The sequence below is a fragment of the Urocampus carinirostris genome, chromosome 5 (genome assembly GCF_059441175.1).
Source record: "Urocampus carinirostris isolate Australia breed hairy pipefish chromosome 5, RoL_Ucar_1.0, whole genome shotgun sequence".
NCBI lineage: Eukaryota > Metazoa > Chordata > Actinopteri > Syngnathiformes > Syngnathidae > Urocampus > Urocampus carinirostris.
Genome location: NC_142353.1, coordinates 18,603,602 through 18,621,409, shown reverse-complemented (window position 1 = coordinate 18,621,409; position 17,808 = coordinate 18,603,602). Strand labels below are relative to the sequence as shown.

The window sequence follows — 17,808 nt, the reverse complement described above, 5'->3', positions numbered from 1 at the left end:
TTGTACGTGTCCACACCCATCATTGTTAATGTTCTAGAATGAACTAGTGTTGACACACAACTATATAGTGTTAAATATAATGTTAAGTACTATTTGGTAAGTGTTAAATAATGCTAGTATGGACAAAAAAAAACACAACCTCAGGTTAATTCAAAGGGAAATTGCGCATTATTACACTCCTCCTAGTGGTAAAAGAAATATTAATTAAAAAAACAATATTGATTTAATAGTTAGAAAAATATATTCAAACTATAATATCAACATGCATTTTTTTAAAAAACACATTCTTAAATTGACAATTTGTATTTATTTGGCATAACATCAGGCTCACCTACGGGGGGCTTACTTGATTGTCCATCATCTAACTGCGACGTGTGCCCCCAAATATACAAACCTTGTATAAGGTTTTGATGAAAAACAAGAAGGAAAAAAATAACAATTTTTCTTGATTATGCCAGGTTTGAAACCGTTTGCACATATGGTTTGTTTTGTGCATGTTATCTTTTTGTATACAGACGCTCCCCTACTTTCAACAATTCCACTTGTGAAAAACAATAGATCCCAACATTTTTTTCGTGATGTCGAAAAATATCCGGACGTAGCTGTGAGTTAGATTTTGTGTTGTGTGCACCTTTTTCCAAGTACAGGACAGTACTCTAGTGCTTCTTTTCGCCGCGTGGCGCTGTGAGAGGTCATCCAGCATCATCGCGAAGAAGAAATCCGCTTCCTCTTCCTAGTTCGTATTTAAACATACAACGTGTACCTTATCCCTATCGCGCTAAGAACTTTGATGTTTTTATTGTTTAATATCTCGTGCATCTATTCAATATGGTTGGTGTAAAGTGTAAAGAAGAGGCGAGCCGTTTCTTTTGAAATAAAAGTGGAATATGAAAGCTTGATGCGGCGGAGAAAATGGTAGGATCGTCTTGTTTCGGCCACTTTCTATCACGGAAGAGGAAGTCGCTTGAGTCTTGAAGCCCATCTTCCAAAAGGATGTCAACTTAACTTTATTAAGTCTATAGAGCATATTATTTTATGAAATGTTTATTTTTTAGTACAAAACAATGCAGGTTACTTATTCAACATACTTATATAAACTTTAAACATACAAAATATAGCACTGAAGCAATTTATGAACAAATTCAACTTACGAACAAGACGATCGCTCGTAAGTAGGGCAGCGTCTGTATTTATAAATATTGTAATTACATTTCCTGTGTTTTTCAGTGTTAATGTGTTGATATACAATTTTATAGTTTTTTCTTATTTTATCTCTCTTCTTCCTTATGTTTTTGTATCCCTATTTTGTTTTTTTTAAATATTCCCCCCCCCTGTTTACGTCATTCCGTGCATAATTGGTAATGTAGGGATTAAAGCAACATAAACTACCTGAAGAGCCGATCTTTTTTAGGTGTGCCAGGCTGAAAAAGCGGTTTAGAAAAAAAATACTCATCATTCCCATCACTACAAGTAAACTCCGGTCAAAGACCGCGTGTTTTGTATTTGCTCTGAAAATTTCCAATTATTTTACCTACAACTTCTTTTTAAAGTAAAATAAATACTGTAGTTACTTTCCCTGGTAACCAGTTACCTTTACTATAGAGTAATTCAGTTACTAACTCAATTACCCGTGACCCTATAGAGAATAAGCGGCGCAGATAATGGATGGATGGATGGAACTCAATTACTTTTTGTACTGAGTAATGTACTGAGTAATGTAATTAATTACTTTTTTAAAGTAACGTTCCCAACACTGAACATCAAGCACTACTACTGCAATTTACTTACATTTGTATCGTCTAGTCATCCTTATCACCACTTACAACCTAATTATAAGATAATTTGATAGGTAGAAATTTGCATAAGCCACACCCCTATTTCCCAAATCAAAAACTATTTGTTTGATATATCTCTGCTCTTAAGGTTCCAAGGTGAATTGGATTTCCTCAATAAAACCTTAATCAATTTATGTGTATTCTACTTTCAAACGCTTACAATCTTTGCAACTTTCAACTGTGTTTTATCTTACAGTATTTTCATCTTGTTGCCTTCACCCATCTTGAGTTAATCTTGTATTTTTTATCTTTTTAATATTTGTAATACTATTTTATGTATACATGTAAAGTATATAGTTCCTTAGTTTTATTACGCTGTGTAGACAGCAGAGTAAGAATTTCATCTGAATCTTGAATCTTGAACTTGCTAAGCACAGACAGTGACAAAATATAGTATAAAGGTTTGAGGATGCTGTGCATGGTTATAAAATAGAATTAGAATAGAATAGAAACATGGACAAAAACAGCACAAATTCCACAGACAAGAAGAACATCAGCCAGTACTGCTTGAGGAACACCCAGGGAGACAAAATGGGATCAAGGATGCAAAAGCACACATGCTAACATTAGCTTTGCTTTTCTCTGCTCTCTGAGGAAAAAGGTCACTTCTGGTCACAGTCAGGAGTCTCTCATATGCACTGGATCAGCTGCGGCAAAGGTCAAGGGTCAAGGGGTCAAGCCCCCCCCCTGAGCCAATCACCAGTCGGTATCGTCCCAAGGGGGCTTTTTTTTCCCACACAGCAAACATTAAGAAGGGATAAGTGGAAAACGGCACGCCTTTTTTTACAACACACATGTGCAACGAGGTTGACTTCTTCACTTTTATCGCGTCTGGAGTTTGTCACTTTGCTATCAGGATGAGCTCATGACTAAAAAGAACATGCCAACAGATGAAAGGAGAGCTTCTGATTTTCACTTGTCTATTTCAGAGGAAATTTCTTTTTTAAGGGATAGAATGGATTGCGTGGGTTTCCTCCGGGCACTCCGGTTTCCTCCCACGTTCCAAAAACATGCATTTCAGGTGAATTGGCCGGTCCAAATTGTCCCTAGGTGTGAATGAGCGAGCGAATGAGTTGTCTGTCCCTGTGTGCCCTGCGATTGGCTGGCAACCAGTTCAGGGTGTCCCCTGCCCACTGCCCGGAGATGGCTGGGATGGGCTCCAGCCCCCCCGCAACCCTGATGAGGATAAGCGGTACGGCTGATGAGATGATGAATGGATTCAAACTATACTCTAATTTTAATGATGATTTAAAGGGAAAGTGTGCATTTTTTAACCACTAGATGTTGCTGTGTAGAACTACTTTTTCGGTTTCATAACATGAAATGAAATGAAATGAACCATCCATTTTCTGCACCGCTTATCCTCAGTAGGGTCCCGGGGGTGCTGGAGCTGATTCCAGCTATCCCCAGGCAGTGGGCAGGGGACAACCAGAATTGGTTGCCAGCCGATCGCAGGGCACAAAGAGATGGACAACTCACTCGCTCATTCACACCTAGGGACAATTTGAACTGATCAATTTACCCGAAATGCATGTTTTTGGAATGTGGGAGGAAACCGGAGTGCCCGGAGGAAACCCACGCAAGCACGCGGAGAACATGCAAACTCCACACTGGAAGTTTGATCTCATGACTTCAGAACTGTGCCGCACACGCGCTAATCAATTAACCTGACATGCATGTTTTTGGAATGTGGGAGGAAACTGGATGGCCTGGAGGAAACATGCAAACTCCACACAGGTAGGTTTGATTCCATGACCTCAGAACTGTGCCACACACGCACTAACCACTGCGCTGCCGTGCTACCCTATCTCATAACACATTGATTGAAATTTAAAGAAAATAGTTTATTCAAGTTACCGATTCATTCGGAAAATGTTAAAGTAGCTTTATGGAATTGGAAACTCTATTAATGTCTGCCGCAATCTCCTAATTGTAGCCTTAGACAGGTTGTTCATGATACACGTGCAAGTATGTGCACTTCTTCAGCGGGCTCAAATATACTCTTCTTCTTTTCATCTTCCTGGCGGTTTGGGTTGACGTTTGGACTGCATTTGAAGCAGGCCTATTCTTACTTTCACCATTCTCATGCTACTCACAAAAAAAGAAAGAAAACCTGTGGGGACTAGTATGACGTCATTCTCCTGTCCCCTCCCCCTGACAGTCTCCATTCCTCATACCTAATAGTTTGTGCCCCAAACAGCTGATAAAAATAGGTTAAAAGCCAATAGGCGCGATGGAAAATAAAACATAAGGGCTCTTTGAACTTAGTGGGACATTGTCAACACATACTTAAGCGATAAAATATTTAACTTTTTAAGAACCGCAAATGATGCACCCCATCTTTAAAGAGATTCGTCAGTTATGTTCAAATGTGTTTAGCTAGCTTTTCATTATCATCAATTTTTGATTGTATCTCCTGTAGCATTTTGCATTAGGCACTTTGCATTCCAAATCGATGAAATAAGAGTGTTGCTCTGACTTGACCAAACTGAAACCGAATTGAATTTAGTATTATCATTCAATTGAAAATTGAAAATAATATCAGCTTCTTTAAGGGATACTGTGTGAAAAACATGTGAAATAGAAAATCAAATGAGGAAGCTGCATAATCCAGAAGGAAGAGAAAAAATAATACATAATCAGAAAGGAGTGATCCGAAGCGTAGCAAGATAAAGTCTTAATGCGTAAAATAACCCCTCCAACAATGGCATTAGACTTTTAGTTTGGTAACATTTTTAAAAGGTTGCCACTTCCGATCTTATAAAAAGCTCTTGTTGTTTGTTTGTTTTTTCAATATTGTGATCAACTGATAATGTTTAGCTCGTAAAACAGCGTTAAAATCGATCGCTTTTTAATGTCAAAAGGTTGGCACACATGTAGAGCGTTTACAGTAAATTAAATTGATATAGATATGGAAAAAAGGATGAGTCGATTTATCTTGACACTTGTTAGAAGATTTCAAGAAAGTCAGAACGGGTTCGCGCGCGTGTTTCCGCGTGCGTGTGGCCGGATTACTTTAGTCGAGCCACGTTACTTTGATTGACAGCAGCAAACACCGCGCTCCCTCCCCGCCCGCCAACGCACCCGAGCTCCTATTGGCCACCGCCGGTGGCTCTCAACCAGGTCAACCGCCACAAGGGGGTGAGGGGCAGCGTGCGGTTACTGGATTGGTCGGAGGCGCGGTCTACATTCGAGTAACCCCACGTGGGAGGACGCCTCCGATTGGTTGACAATCTCCTTCGGTGGGCGGTCCTTTGGTTTCGGTTAGCAGGGAGCGTGAAACCGCGTGAGAAAGTTGCATTGGAGGAAGAAACTACAGACGGAAAGACAACGTCGCATGGAAGTACTTGTTAGCCAAACCAAAATCATATTTCTTCTTTTTTTATGATCATTTACTGTCATTTGACTGCTGTGTAGCCACCATAAGTCAGCGGGGAGGTAAATATATCAAAGTTACCAAATTGCAGACTGGAGTCAGTCAAGCGGAAGCTCTTCAGTGCAATTAACTCTAACGAGGATTTTGTTACTGACGGATACTTTGTTTTTTTTTCTTCCTGCTATTTATCACTTACTCGGAATATTCTGGACCCGTGCTCAGCAAAATTGCTCACCTGTTTTTGGAGCGCCTCGAGTTTAACGAGCCGCTGTTGTCCCTGATTTACGTCCCGGGATTGAAGTCGAAACGGCCGGAAAAGGAAGGCGCTCCCCGGCTTGCTGGAGCTCCCAAGTGTCGGTCGTGGTGAGGTAAAGATGGCTTGGTGAAGAGGAGGATATAATTGGTAACGCAAAGCCTCAAATCCCCCCAAATCGTGACGGGGAGCATCGTGACGGAAGCGGGAGAAGCCCCATCTCTCCCCGTCCGGAGATTGCAATGTTCCCCCAGGGGAGACACCCGGTAAATCTCCCCTCATTACTCCCCCCTTTGGGCTATTTATCACATGCATGTAACATCCTGATTGTAACCGTATTTAATTTAAATGTACATTGTGTATTATTTGACCACTAGATGTCGCTGAGTTGTGTAGCTCAACCGAAAACAATGGTAAGAAACGGGTACAAATACAAACTAGGGAGACTCAAAGTGACCAAACTGCAACATTTGTTTTATTACTTTATGGCTTACCCACCAACACTACCATTTTATGTGTGAGACCAGTGGTCGACAACCTTCTCTGAACCATGAATCAGTTTAGAGATGATGCCCTCAACTTCAAAATATTTTTCTTGACGACGCCATCTTCTGGCTGATATCATTGTTGCTGCCTCTGTCAAGCTGCTTGTGTTGTGCGTGCAAGTATGTGAAGTTCTTTGACGAAACTCTTCCTTTATCATCTTTATGGGGGGTTGGGTATCCGAAGCAATCCTTCTCCTACTTTTACTATTTCAGCACTGTGTACAATCAAGATAATGAGGAATCTAAATTTCATCTCATCATAACATTAGTTTTACTCACGGTATCACGCTGTACGTTGTTTCGGCTAAAGTCTTTCCTATAACGCTCCATCACAATGTTGCACAACGTGGCACCGTGAGTAAACATATTTTGATTATGAGATACAATGCCCTTTCCTTGGTGATCTACAATCTGTTTGTCTATTGGTAAGGATTTGGTGCCCTCACCAACGCGATCCAGGTCGGATTCACGCTGCATCTTAGGCTAAGCAAATGCTGGTCTGAGATGTTTGTCAATGATTCTTCAATTACTGTGCTACGCTACTGTAAAATCTTAGTGTAATGCACAACCTAACTTTCTGGGTGTAAAAATGCGGTTTAAGTCAAAAATAGGGTGTTTCTTTCTGCGTGTGGTACGGTATTTAAACGACCCACGGCCTGGTATCGGTCCGTAGACCTGTGGTTGCCGACCACTGCATTGAACTACCGCTTTTCTTCCCTTATAAACGCCTATCAATTTTTTTTCTTTTATTTCATTATTTTTTTAGATCTAGTTTTTGTTGTTTTTTTTTCAAATTCAAACAACAAAAACACACTATTTGAAGCGAGACAAAATCTTTGTGCGTGAATAACCTGCTTTGACAATCGCATTAGATTTCCGTTTGGGTAAACGTTTGACAATTCTGGTTTTAAACAAGCAAATGTTATATTTTGGTGACTGAATGTATTTCGCCTCTAAAACGGTGTGTGCAATAACTTCTACCTCTTTTTGATGTTTGGCATGTATGTTCTTATCACGAGGGTTTTTTTTTTTGGGTGTTACCTATAGCAGCAAGATGGCAATCATGTCACCCTTTTTATGTAAAATATATACAAATTTCAACTATGAGTAATTTAGAAAAATAGCACTTTTATAAAACTGTTCATATATTTGAGCTCCTTATTTAAATCATTGTATTTAGAAGGCACTAAATGATACACGACGTCCCTTTAAAAGCTAATAGTCTTTTCAGATTTAAAAAAAATGTAATGCCAATGCAAAATTTAAAGGGATGTTGTGCATTATTCAGTGCTTCTTAGTGGTAAAAACTTTATTCATTAAAATAAACTTTATTGGCTTGAATAATAAGCAAAAAAACATGAACAATCATTTCCTCATGCATTATTTTAAATACTCGTAGGTTGAGAAATATACATTTAAGTAACACGAGGCTCCTCTAGAGGGAGCTGAGATAAATGGTGCGCTCTTGCTGCTCAGTGTACTTCTAAAACCCCAAAATATTTTGAAAGGCTGGGCAAAAAATGAGAAGCGAAATTAGGCAGTATGTCACTTTGAGTCTTTTTAGCAAAACATTAAAAAAAAACTGCAGTGCCATATCAGATATTTATTTGTTGTTCATGCCAAGATATGACATACAAAAAGCCTTCATCACATTTCATTGACTAACTTGCTAATGCCAATAAATGTTTACCATTATCTATTCACTGCTAATACTATTTTTGCAAATTTTCTTGATAATAAATTTAAATTACTCATGATAATAACAGCAAACATGTTTAATGGTATTGATATTAGATTGCTGGAAGAAATGTGAATCAAACATTTTATTGACAACCCATGCCAAATAGTCAGAACACAAACATGAAAAAAAAGTTACTCCACTGTTCTACTGACTATTGTTTACTTGTTAACAAATAAATCAAACAACACATTTTATTAAGGACAAATGTTATAGATGTTAGCCCATAATAAAGGTGCTCCCTGAGGGTGTATTTGTAGTTGCTCTGGGGACCGCATCAACTGCTCTCATAGATTGATAATGGGACATGTGACTGAGGTTTGTTATCCTTGCTTTAGTCATCAAAACAAAATGCTGGTTATTGTGAGAATCCTGGATGTCATACACATCGAGGTCCACCGCAAGGTGTTGTTATTAATAATGTGTGTTTTTATTAGACGCCCCACCAGGGTCCGGGTCAGCCCTTCAAATTCACCATCCCAGAATCCTTGGACCGCATCAAGGAAGAATTCCAGTTCTTGCAGGCTCAGTACCACAGGTAGATAACACTTATTTACTATTAAAAATGGAACGTTAAATCAAAGCAAGTGAGCCGGGCCAAAAATGCCATAGCCTTCATGTGCCCAGTGATTCCTAATCTTCTCACGTTGGGGTACCAAATCTATTCCCAGCCAGCCGCAGTCATCCCTGTTAGTAGGCCTGGGCGATAAAACAACAGTAATTATCGTAATTTCATTTTTGCCAAAACAAATACGTTCGATAAAACTCGATAATTTAAACTGTAATCACAACACCTGAACACCGGAAAAATAGGGGCGCTAATGCAATGAAAACTCAAGTTGCAGACCAACAATCGGGAGACGAAAAAGCAGACGAGGACCAGCCAATCATTTCCCAGGAAAAGTTTCTCACGGAAAGCGGAATGACTACAATACGGTCGAAATGAGTGATAAAAAGATGAAGGACACCCACAAACCCATTCAAAGCATGCTGAAAGAGTCGTTGACAGGGAACAGGGAAGGCCCTTCATCTCTTTATTCAGGTATTTTGGTTAGTTAAGAGTCTGTTGAAAATAAAATAAAGAGCTGCAAACTTAGCCAACAACATGTGCCAACCAAAAGGTGCAGCATGACAAACTTCTTCCACCATTTAGGACAATATCGCCCGCTAGAATACGCTGAAGACAAAAACGATTCAGTCCCGAACAATTGCTAGCGGACGTTTAGCAAGCAGCGGACCAGTGTACGGCTAGCTAGCAAGTTGCTACCTGAGCACACCTGCAACCACAGGTGGGTGTCACAGAGCAGTATGAAACCCTGATATTGTGGACACACTTGTTTTCTTCTGGCCGGTAATCTTTAAAACGATGGCTCTTTTGTTTGTTTAACACTTTGTAAACTGAACATTTAAGTTTTATCTATTTTGTTTACATTGTCAGACACCTTAAGACTTCATGCCCAGAAAGGCTTTAACACGTTGCTGGAGGTAAATTTAAAGTAGTCTGTGTATTTATTGATATTTATTTTGGGGAGATTGCAGCGCTGCCTCAGATTATGTGCAACGTTCTGTGTTTTAATTACCTCATTTTGTTAACTTTTAGTTTGTTTTTAATATTCCTTATATTTGTGAAATGTTGTGTCGTAGTTGGTCACCATGCATCTTTGTTCTGACATTAGTCAAGTCAGGTTTATTTGTACAGCTCATAATCACAACGAGTCTTAAAGGGCTGCACAGACCACAGATTATTGCAAATTACAGACAATTCTTACACCATCCCCTGATCTAAAACCTACATGAGGGCAAGCAATAACTCAAAAACCTCAGCATGAGGAAAAAGAAGAAGACAAACTATGAGAATGACCAGGCTGCAATGAATGTTGCATTGACAAAACAATAAAAATAAAAAATACAATAAAAAGGATGACCAGGTTGCAATGGATGTAGCATTAACAAACAATACACAGACATTGTCAACATTTAATATTGGTCAGTCATAAGCTATCGAATAGAAGTGTGTTCTAAGCCTAGATTTAAACAGCTCCACTGAGGTTGCAGATCAAATCTCAGAGGGCAGAGCATTCCGCAGCTCCAGGCCCGAATGGAGAACGCCTGCGGATCTCTTCTTGGCTTTTGGGATCACTTTATCTCATCAAAGATTGGTTAAAGCAGCATCAGGTTGTGTCTACTTAAACTCAGGGGCAACATCTAGACTTAAAAAGTGAAAGAAAAAAAAGAGTGACAATTATCAATATACAATAAGAAATGTTTTATCGTGATAACAATTTTTGTCATCGCTCAGGCCTACCTGTTAGCATAACAAACTGGCCTCAGACTTACCCATAAACACGGTTCGGGTTCACAAGAATGTCCATAACACTTAGCCATCCGGGCTGTTTTTTTTCTCTCTTTTTTTTGCGTGAAGCTGCGGTAGGTCGGCGTCTCGGTGATGACTGCCTTGTGGGCTTTTGTTTATCAGCCTTTATTTTCATCCATGACACGTGTGTGTCTTATCCATTAATGTATTTATGTTTGGCCGCTTCCGATAGGTGATATGCAGCAATGTGCAAACGCATACAAACGGCTTGCAGGCGAACACATTGTAGTTGTCGCGCTTCAACAGGAAGAGTCTTGTTCGCCATTTTAACGGAAGATGCAGGACTCCTTCCGACAACTTGCGGGCTTTCTTTAGTCAGCAGACAAAGGAGACGAGATTAAACGACCGCATTCATTGCTCAACTTATTATCCGTTGGGGAAAATTGACAGAGGGGCCGCAAATTACTTGTTTGTTTTATGTGGACTTCTTTTTTAGTCCTGCTGAGGGATCGTGCGGTTGCTGACATCACTGCACATCTGTAGATGATCAAAATTGACAATTTGACAGCTCAACCTCCAATGTTTAACAAATTATATACCACAAAAGCTGTTGAATTTCCCCAAAAATATGAACTTTGGGGAAATACAATTTAATTTTGTTGAGTGAATTCACTTGGCCAGGATCACAAGGTTCTTAACTCAATATGAGCTTCTTGTTTTACTGCATGACCAAATATGCAGCATTTAATGTTGCGAACTGCCTACAAGGAGATATTAGCCCAGAACTGTTTGTTTCTCATTCAAATGATTAGCATTGTGTGGGCTTAAGTTTTTTTTTGTACAAATATTTACAGCAATCATACTATTAATATTAATAATAATAGATCACAGAGTAATATGACCAGCAGCTATACTTCTGCATATACACATATCAGATTTAAGTGTCATTTGACTACTGTGCAAATTGGACTTGCATTAACAAAAAATAAAAAAAGCCTGTCTAACAGTCAAAGTTTGAACAAAGATCAGACAAAGAAAAATCTTTATTAAAAAATTGGACAATAAGAGTAACATACATGCCAACCTTTTGACATTGACATCCATTTCTACGCGTGGAACACAACCCGCCTCTTGAATATTAAAAAACAACAGAGGTAGAAGCTTTTACCAAGAAATTTATTGTGATTGTTGGAGCTGACTTGGTCTCCTTTCAAAATAAAGCAGCCATAGACTAGGTGTGAATGAGTAAATTGTCTCTGTGTGCCCTGTGACTGGCTGGCAACCAGCTCAGGGTGTCCCCTGCCCACTGTTTGATGATAGCTGGGATGGGCTCCAGCACCCCCCAACCTTACTGAGGATAAGCGATGCAGATAATGGATGGACGAAAGCAAAAAAGTACTTTGTGAAAAAACTACTCAAGTACTTAGTAACTGTAGCAATGTCTTTTTTTTTTAAACATCTATTCAATCAGATAATAAAATCATCAAAATCCATACAAATCAAAATTAAATTACATTTAATTTAATAATAGATTAACATAATTAAGGTAAATTATACTACTTAAACAATAAAATTTATAATAGTATGAATCAAATGAATAAATGAAGCACAAGTAGCAAATTTACAGCACTAAGTAATTTCTACAGTCAGAACAACAAGCTAGTCCAGGGGTTGGCACACCAAAATGTTGAAGAGCCATATTGGACCAAAAAAGGAGCCTCAAGAAATTAAAAGCCGCATAAGCCTTATAATGAACACAACACATGTTGTGCGTATCTATATTAGCGTATTGTCAAATAGGCAAAGTCAGATGCAGCACGTTTTGTGGAGAATGGCGTGACTACTCTGTTGTGTACCGCCCAAGTTTGTTATGAATTACAGAATGTCTAATTGTTTTAATAAAATTAAAGAAATCAAATTTTTGAAGTCATTTTTAATTTGAGGATTGGAAACAACAATAACAAAGGTGCTTTAATGTGCCCCTGATCCGGCCAACAAAAATTGTGTAATAAAACATAGCATGCATTTGTAAACAACCTTTTGAAAAAATGAGGGAAAGCTTAAAAAGAAAAGAAAACGCAAGCACGTGATAAATCCATCCATCCATCCAATAAAAAAAAAGAAAAAAAAAAGAGTATAGTAATAAAAAACTATACTAACCCAATAAAAACATTAAAGAATAACTTCTAAATATTTTCTTCCAAGTATTTATTTATGGTATTACTGCTGCATTCGCATATATTGACATATTAATAAACCTTGCCATTATAGATGTGGCATACATGAGAATTTGCTGCCCTTGTAAAAAAAAAAAGGAATTTAAAATGTATCCGGAATTTTCAGGAAGAGTGTGCACACACCAACACTTTCTGAAATACACTTAGTAAAAAAAACTGAGGAAATGTATAAAAATGTATCAAACTGTCAAAAAGTTGACAAACTTGACAAGACGTGATTATTCATCCTAATACCTTCTGTAGTTGTATGACTGATGTTTGACAACGTTACACTAAATTAATGACGGACAATGGCACTTTTGTACACATTGGCCTTGAATTCCGGTTGTGTGAATGAAACTCTTCCATAGGACAGATTATTTTTAGAGAGTTTTGGGGAAAATGCAATGTGCATTCAAAGTTTGATTGACTGAGGCAAAAGGGAAATTGGTGCATGGAATTTGGCAAGCAGTTGGCTTAGGAAGCACAAATATTTGATGTTCCAAAAAAAAAAATGCAAACTTGTACTGACTTAAGAATTATGAAGCAAGTTAAACTACTCGGCACATTGATGTAATTTGTTGGCAAGCTACTGTGAACACAAGCCGTTGTCCAATCTGCTTCATGTTGCTTAAGTGCAAGCCAGACACTTTACTGTGTAACGATTAAGTTTCAATTCTGGTTCTGTGTTTATTGTCACTCGTTTTCTCACTTGTACCTTAATAGGGCCCAGTACTAAGGTTTGAGTGGGCTACTTTCCGAAAAGGAAGGCTTCCATCCTACATTTCCTAATTATTCCTATTGTAAAAGCCTCTTTTACTATAAGGACCTGTGACTTTTCTGTGTTTCAGTCTCAAACTGGAGTGCGAGAAGCTGGCTGGCGAAAAAACGGAGATGCAGAGACACTATGTCATGGTGAGATGATGAGATCCATTTGCACTACAGTCTTTTTTTGTTCTTAAGCATAAGTGCCCTTGAGAAAGGTGGCGTGTCCTTATCTTCCCTCTGTGTTTTCGGATCTCACTGAACTTTCATCTTGCCTGAAGCGACAATTCCTTTTGTGTGCATGTTAACACAGCATACAGACACTGTCATTTTAAAAGGTTTTCTCAGTTGCTTAAAGGAGACCTATACATTATTTGTCATGATTGAAAAAAGCCCTCATATGGCAGAGAGTTTGTCCTAAAAGGTCTTGTTAAAACATCCGTAAGAACTGAGAGTTCTGGAAAACTAGATGTTTCCATAAAAACTGGGATTGGAGTTGCATGATAAAGTTTGTTTTAAAACATGAGTGTGCCTCTTGATTAAGTGGTCTGATTAAATGTCTATATGTTGAAATTGAAATGTTAAAACTGCCACAGTATGGCTTCATTTTTATATCAAATATTAACTGCAGCACATCTGCTAAATCACCTTTTGGTGAGTAGTTTATCAATTATGATTAGATCCATCAAGATATCCTAAACAATTTTCAGCAAATTGAGTTGAACACACTGTAACAGTTTGCGTGGAAAATAAAAACAAGCACATGAGAATGGCTTGAGCTATAAAAGGCCCTGGCCTATTATTTGCCACTAATGTTATATTGAAGAAGAAAAATATGGTTATTTCCTATGCATTTTATAATCATAGGATTTGTTGTTATCAGGGTTATACTGTGATATTTTTTGTAGTGTGGCATTTTTGATTTTTTGGATAGTGTTACATTTCTAGTGTCTGCGCAGAATATATTTGCATTTAGGTAACTCTTCAAAGCTCACCAGTTGAATTACACCTGTCAGTAAAAGTCAGCGTTTATAGTAGCTATGTGCTGTACCTGGGATGAGAAGTTCATAGAGTTGGTATATCAGCGTTAAGCCGCTAACCAATTTGCAATCCTGATGGCTCTCTACGGACAATGATACTTATGGTGTCATGTTATAGCAGAGCATGACTGGAGGAAGGGTTTAAAGAGTGCATGCATGTGCTGTAAGAGAGGCAATGGAAAAAAGACAAAAAAAGATAGACGGCGCTGCAGGAAATGGTGGCAGGCAGTAGAAGATATATCCAGAATGGAGGATTTTGTCTATAGCCATTCAAGATGCATGCATGCTTGTCAGAAAATGAAATTCAGGTTTTACATGGCAAAAAATAACTTTGTTGTTTCCCAAAGCCTTGAGTATCTTCGTCTGTCTCTGAAATGCACAGATTCAATCCATTCCCAGTTTAGTTATTTTAACCTCTGACGGCTTTTTATTGAAGTCCAACAGTTCCTGTCAATCTTGAGTCTTTGAAAGACTCACAGTAGAAATTGGATCTACTCTAATTAGTTTTATACTCCCGGTTCTGTTCTCAAACTGCACTGAACTGCATTTTTGTATTAGTGTGACACACAAAATCAAATGATTTGAGATATTTTCTCTATCAACAGTAGAGTTATGATAAAAAATAGCCCTTGACAGGGTTTATGATATCAAATTGCACTAAAGATGTTTTTTTTTGTATCGTAATATATACTATTATATTTGTGTCCTTTGCAGTACTATGAGATGTCTTACGGCCTCAACATTGAAATGCATAAACAGGTATAGTTGTTTACATTCTATTTTATGTGTGCGCGTGTGGGTTTGGGTGTGTGGTTGTGGGTGTGTTACATTGCATGTGTGTATGTTTATGTGTGTGAGCTCTTGTGTGTTTATCAGTGATCGATGGAGCTCCGTCTCCAATTCCCTGGTTAGGGTCGACCGGCTGAGCCCAGAGGCAGGATGAATGGCTCTGTAGATTGATTGGTGCTGTCTAGGGGAGCGGCCTGCTTTATTACGTTAGATGGGAGGGGCTGCGGAAAGGTGGTGGGGCGGGCATGAGGGGCAGCGGTATCGATCATAAGACGAGTTAGAGATGGCAGGGGCCACTTTTTACAGGCAAATAAGCGTGCTCTGGAGCTAACCCCAGGAAGCAGAGGGGCCAAATGGACCTCCCATTGGACCTTTGTCAAATTCTTAAACATGCAAAGAATAAGGAAATAGTTCATGTTTTTTTTGCATAAAATCTATATACATATATATATATATATATATATATATATATATATATATATATATATATATATATATACACCGGTATATTCCAATGATTATCAGTGATAATGCATTTTGAAGACGACACGTTTTGTCTTTGTCATCCTGAGCTGAGATGTCATCAAAGGAACACCAGCACCCTAGCAAGCCAGCCACCATATTGCTTTACGTTTTATTTAGTTAGAGAGGTTTCATGTCAAGTCATGTCCGGTGATCATGCCTGGATTGCCGCCCAATCAACACACTGTGGGCAGCCAATAAGCGCCAACCGGTAGCAAACAAAACCGGAAAGCCCTTGGCCGCACCAAAGCTAATGGGGAGCTAGCTGAACAAAATTAAATGTCGAAAATGTCCTTGGGCACTGAACCCCTAATGCAGGCGCCTTGTCAGTGTATAGCACTTAAGGCGGGCCTCAGTCACTTGAAAAGCGCGATATCAATGCAGAGCATTTACGATTTAGCTGACTTCACATGTTGTGTTAATGGAATTCATCAATTTGGAAGTGTTTTGTTCCTTCAATGACATTACAGCTCTACAGCAAACAAGCCAAATGGGTCAACTTTGAGACTAAATGTACAGAGTCCCCCGGTGCGTGGAATATTTTGAAACATATTTTCTTAATCGTTGGGAGTAACACTACACGTTCTGTGTCTAATTAAAACAAATCTGTTTGAGAATACCTTTAATGCTTAAGTAGCAGACACAGTCATGAAGAGGAGAACGGATGCACGCACAATTTCCTCGGCGGAGTGTTACGAAGCTCGCGGCGTTTAGCAGTAATTACCCAAGCTATCGACCAGTCACACCTGAGGAAATTGGAGGCGGACGGGCCAGCCGGCTTCACTGAAGAGTCTTTGCTTCCTGTTACAGCCTTCTCCTCTTCCTCCTCCTTCTTCAATGTGCCCAGTCCGCTTTCATTTTGTGCATGTTCCTTTGTGAAGAGATGCATTCCTTCCTATCATACACACACACACACACACACACACACACACACAGACACAAACACGCGAGCTTACAGCTCCAGGAGAGGTCATTATTTTTGGGCTTTAGTTGTCGGAGCAACAGGCTTCTGTAGGTGGGAGGTGTGGGGGATACAGACTGACAAAATCCCCCCTGCTGTGTTTGATCGTGTGTTCATGTTGCTGTTGGTGTATCGCTCCAATTATGTGGGTGTGTGTCAAACAAGATGTTTGTTCTCAGTGCATAATGTTTCATCGCTGGCTATACGTTGGAACACAAATTTGTTTTGATCTCGTTTGGAGATGAAAAGTGTATTGTTCAAAAAAGATCCACACAGCGATCAAAATCTCATTTTGTATTTCTTTGTTTACGACTTTGCGTGTGTTTTCTTTGGATGCTCGGACTTTCTTTCACATCACAGAACTACTGAATGCTAGGTCCATTCCACATGGTTTGTAGCGGTTAATGAGCATAAATTCTTTTTTTTTGTCTGCTGACCACTCCTGGGTTCATCAATAAAATATTTTATCCAGTTTTTAATTTTTTTGTTAATTATCAAAGTAATATAATATGAATATAATGGACAAAACAAGACAACATTTTATTTTTATAATGAGCCATCGATTGGGCTTCATTGTTAGCTAATTGAAATTTGGCAAACAAATTACGTAATTTCGAATGCTAATGTGCGATGGAAGTCGCCAATTCTTGCCTCAGCCTCGGTAAAGCTGCTCATGCTAGTGGCCACGTCAACAGAATTAGTCTATAATGTAGCTACTGACTAATTCAAAATACCTCCCTCCCACAGTCTTTTTGCGTTTTTTTGCGATCATGAGTAAAGGCAGATTCTACAGAGACTCACAAGGCCCAATCTACAGAAGGGAGAAATGGGTGAGAAAGCAAAAGATGAAAAGAAGAATCAATGTGATCAATTAATTGAATTTAACATTAAAAAAACAAACACATACAAAACGATATGTCGCCCTGGCCCAATCTGAACTCTAACCAAAGGTCTTGGTCTCTTAGATGACAAGTTTTTGAGTGACTGGATTGGTAGCTATTTCAGTCAACTAAATGTGAGATTCTAAAATAGCACAAAGGTACAGGCTAAAATGCGCCAAACAGTCTTCACAGATCCCAACAAAAAGGCCTTTGTCTGCAAACACGTAGTCAGTAGCAACACCAGTCTGAGTTCAAGTGACTTATGGCCATGGAGCACATGCTCCCTCCTGCGCAAATATCCGTTTACATGAGGGAATGCAGGTAACCCGGTTTGTTTGATCCTCATTAAGTTAAGACGCCTAGATAGTCTTTGGTGCAACTATTCTTAGACAGTCTAATCAGGGAAGCCGTGATACGAGGCTAATCATAGAACGGTTTCTGAGAATGGCAGTGCAGGTATAGTCTGACTAATTTTAGCTCCTTCTGAGCTTTCAAGACATGCTGCCAATTAGCGCAAAGACTGATTTGCAGCATGCCAAGGTCAGCAGTTTACAAGCTGCGGTTTGTGAATGA

General features: G+C 39.0%; 1 protein-coding gene across 3 annotated transcripts in view; it reads left to right on the top strand.

Moving 5' to 3' along the window:
* Positions 1 to 5,111: 5,111 nt before the first annotated feature.
* LOC148365673 (transducin-like enhancer protein 1) overlaps positions 5,112 to 17,808 on the top strand; it is a 36,140-nt gene continuing 23,443 nt past the window's right edge. Inside the window, exons 1-6 of one of the 3 annotated variants that reach the window (XM_088336071.1) lie at positions 5,112 to 5,273; positions 5,434 to 5,730; positions 5,842 to 5,877; positions 8,185 to 8,285; positions 13,129 to 13,192; positions 14,797 to 14,841. In XM_088336071.1, the coding sequence (XP_088192197.1) occupies positions 5,707 to 5,730; positions 5,842 to 5,877; positions 8,185 to 8,285; positions 13,129 to 13,192; positions 14,797 to 14,841 (270 nt within the window). In that variant the 5' untranslated portion in view covers positions 5,112 to 5,273; positions 5,434 to 5,706. Of the gene's footprint in view, positions 5,731 to 5,841; positions 5,878 to 8,184; positions 8,286 to 13,128; positions 13,193 to 14,796; positions 14,842 to 17,808 lie in introns of all 3 variants that reach the window. The other 2 variants (XM_088336072.1, XM_088336073.1) reach the window with 2 other exon arrangements.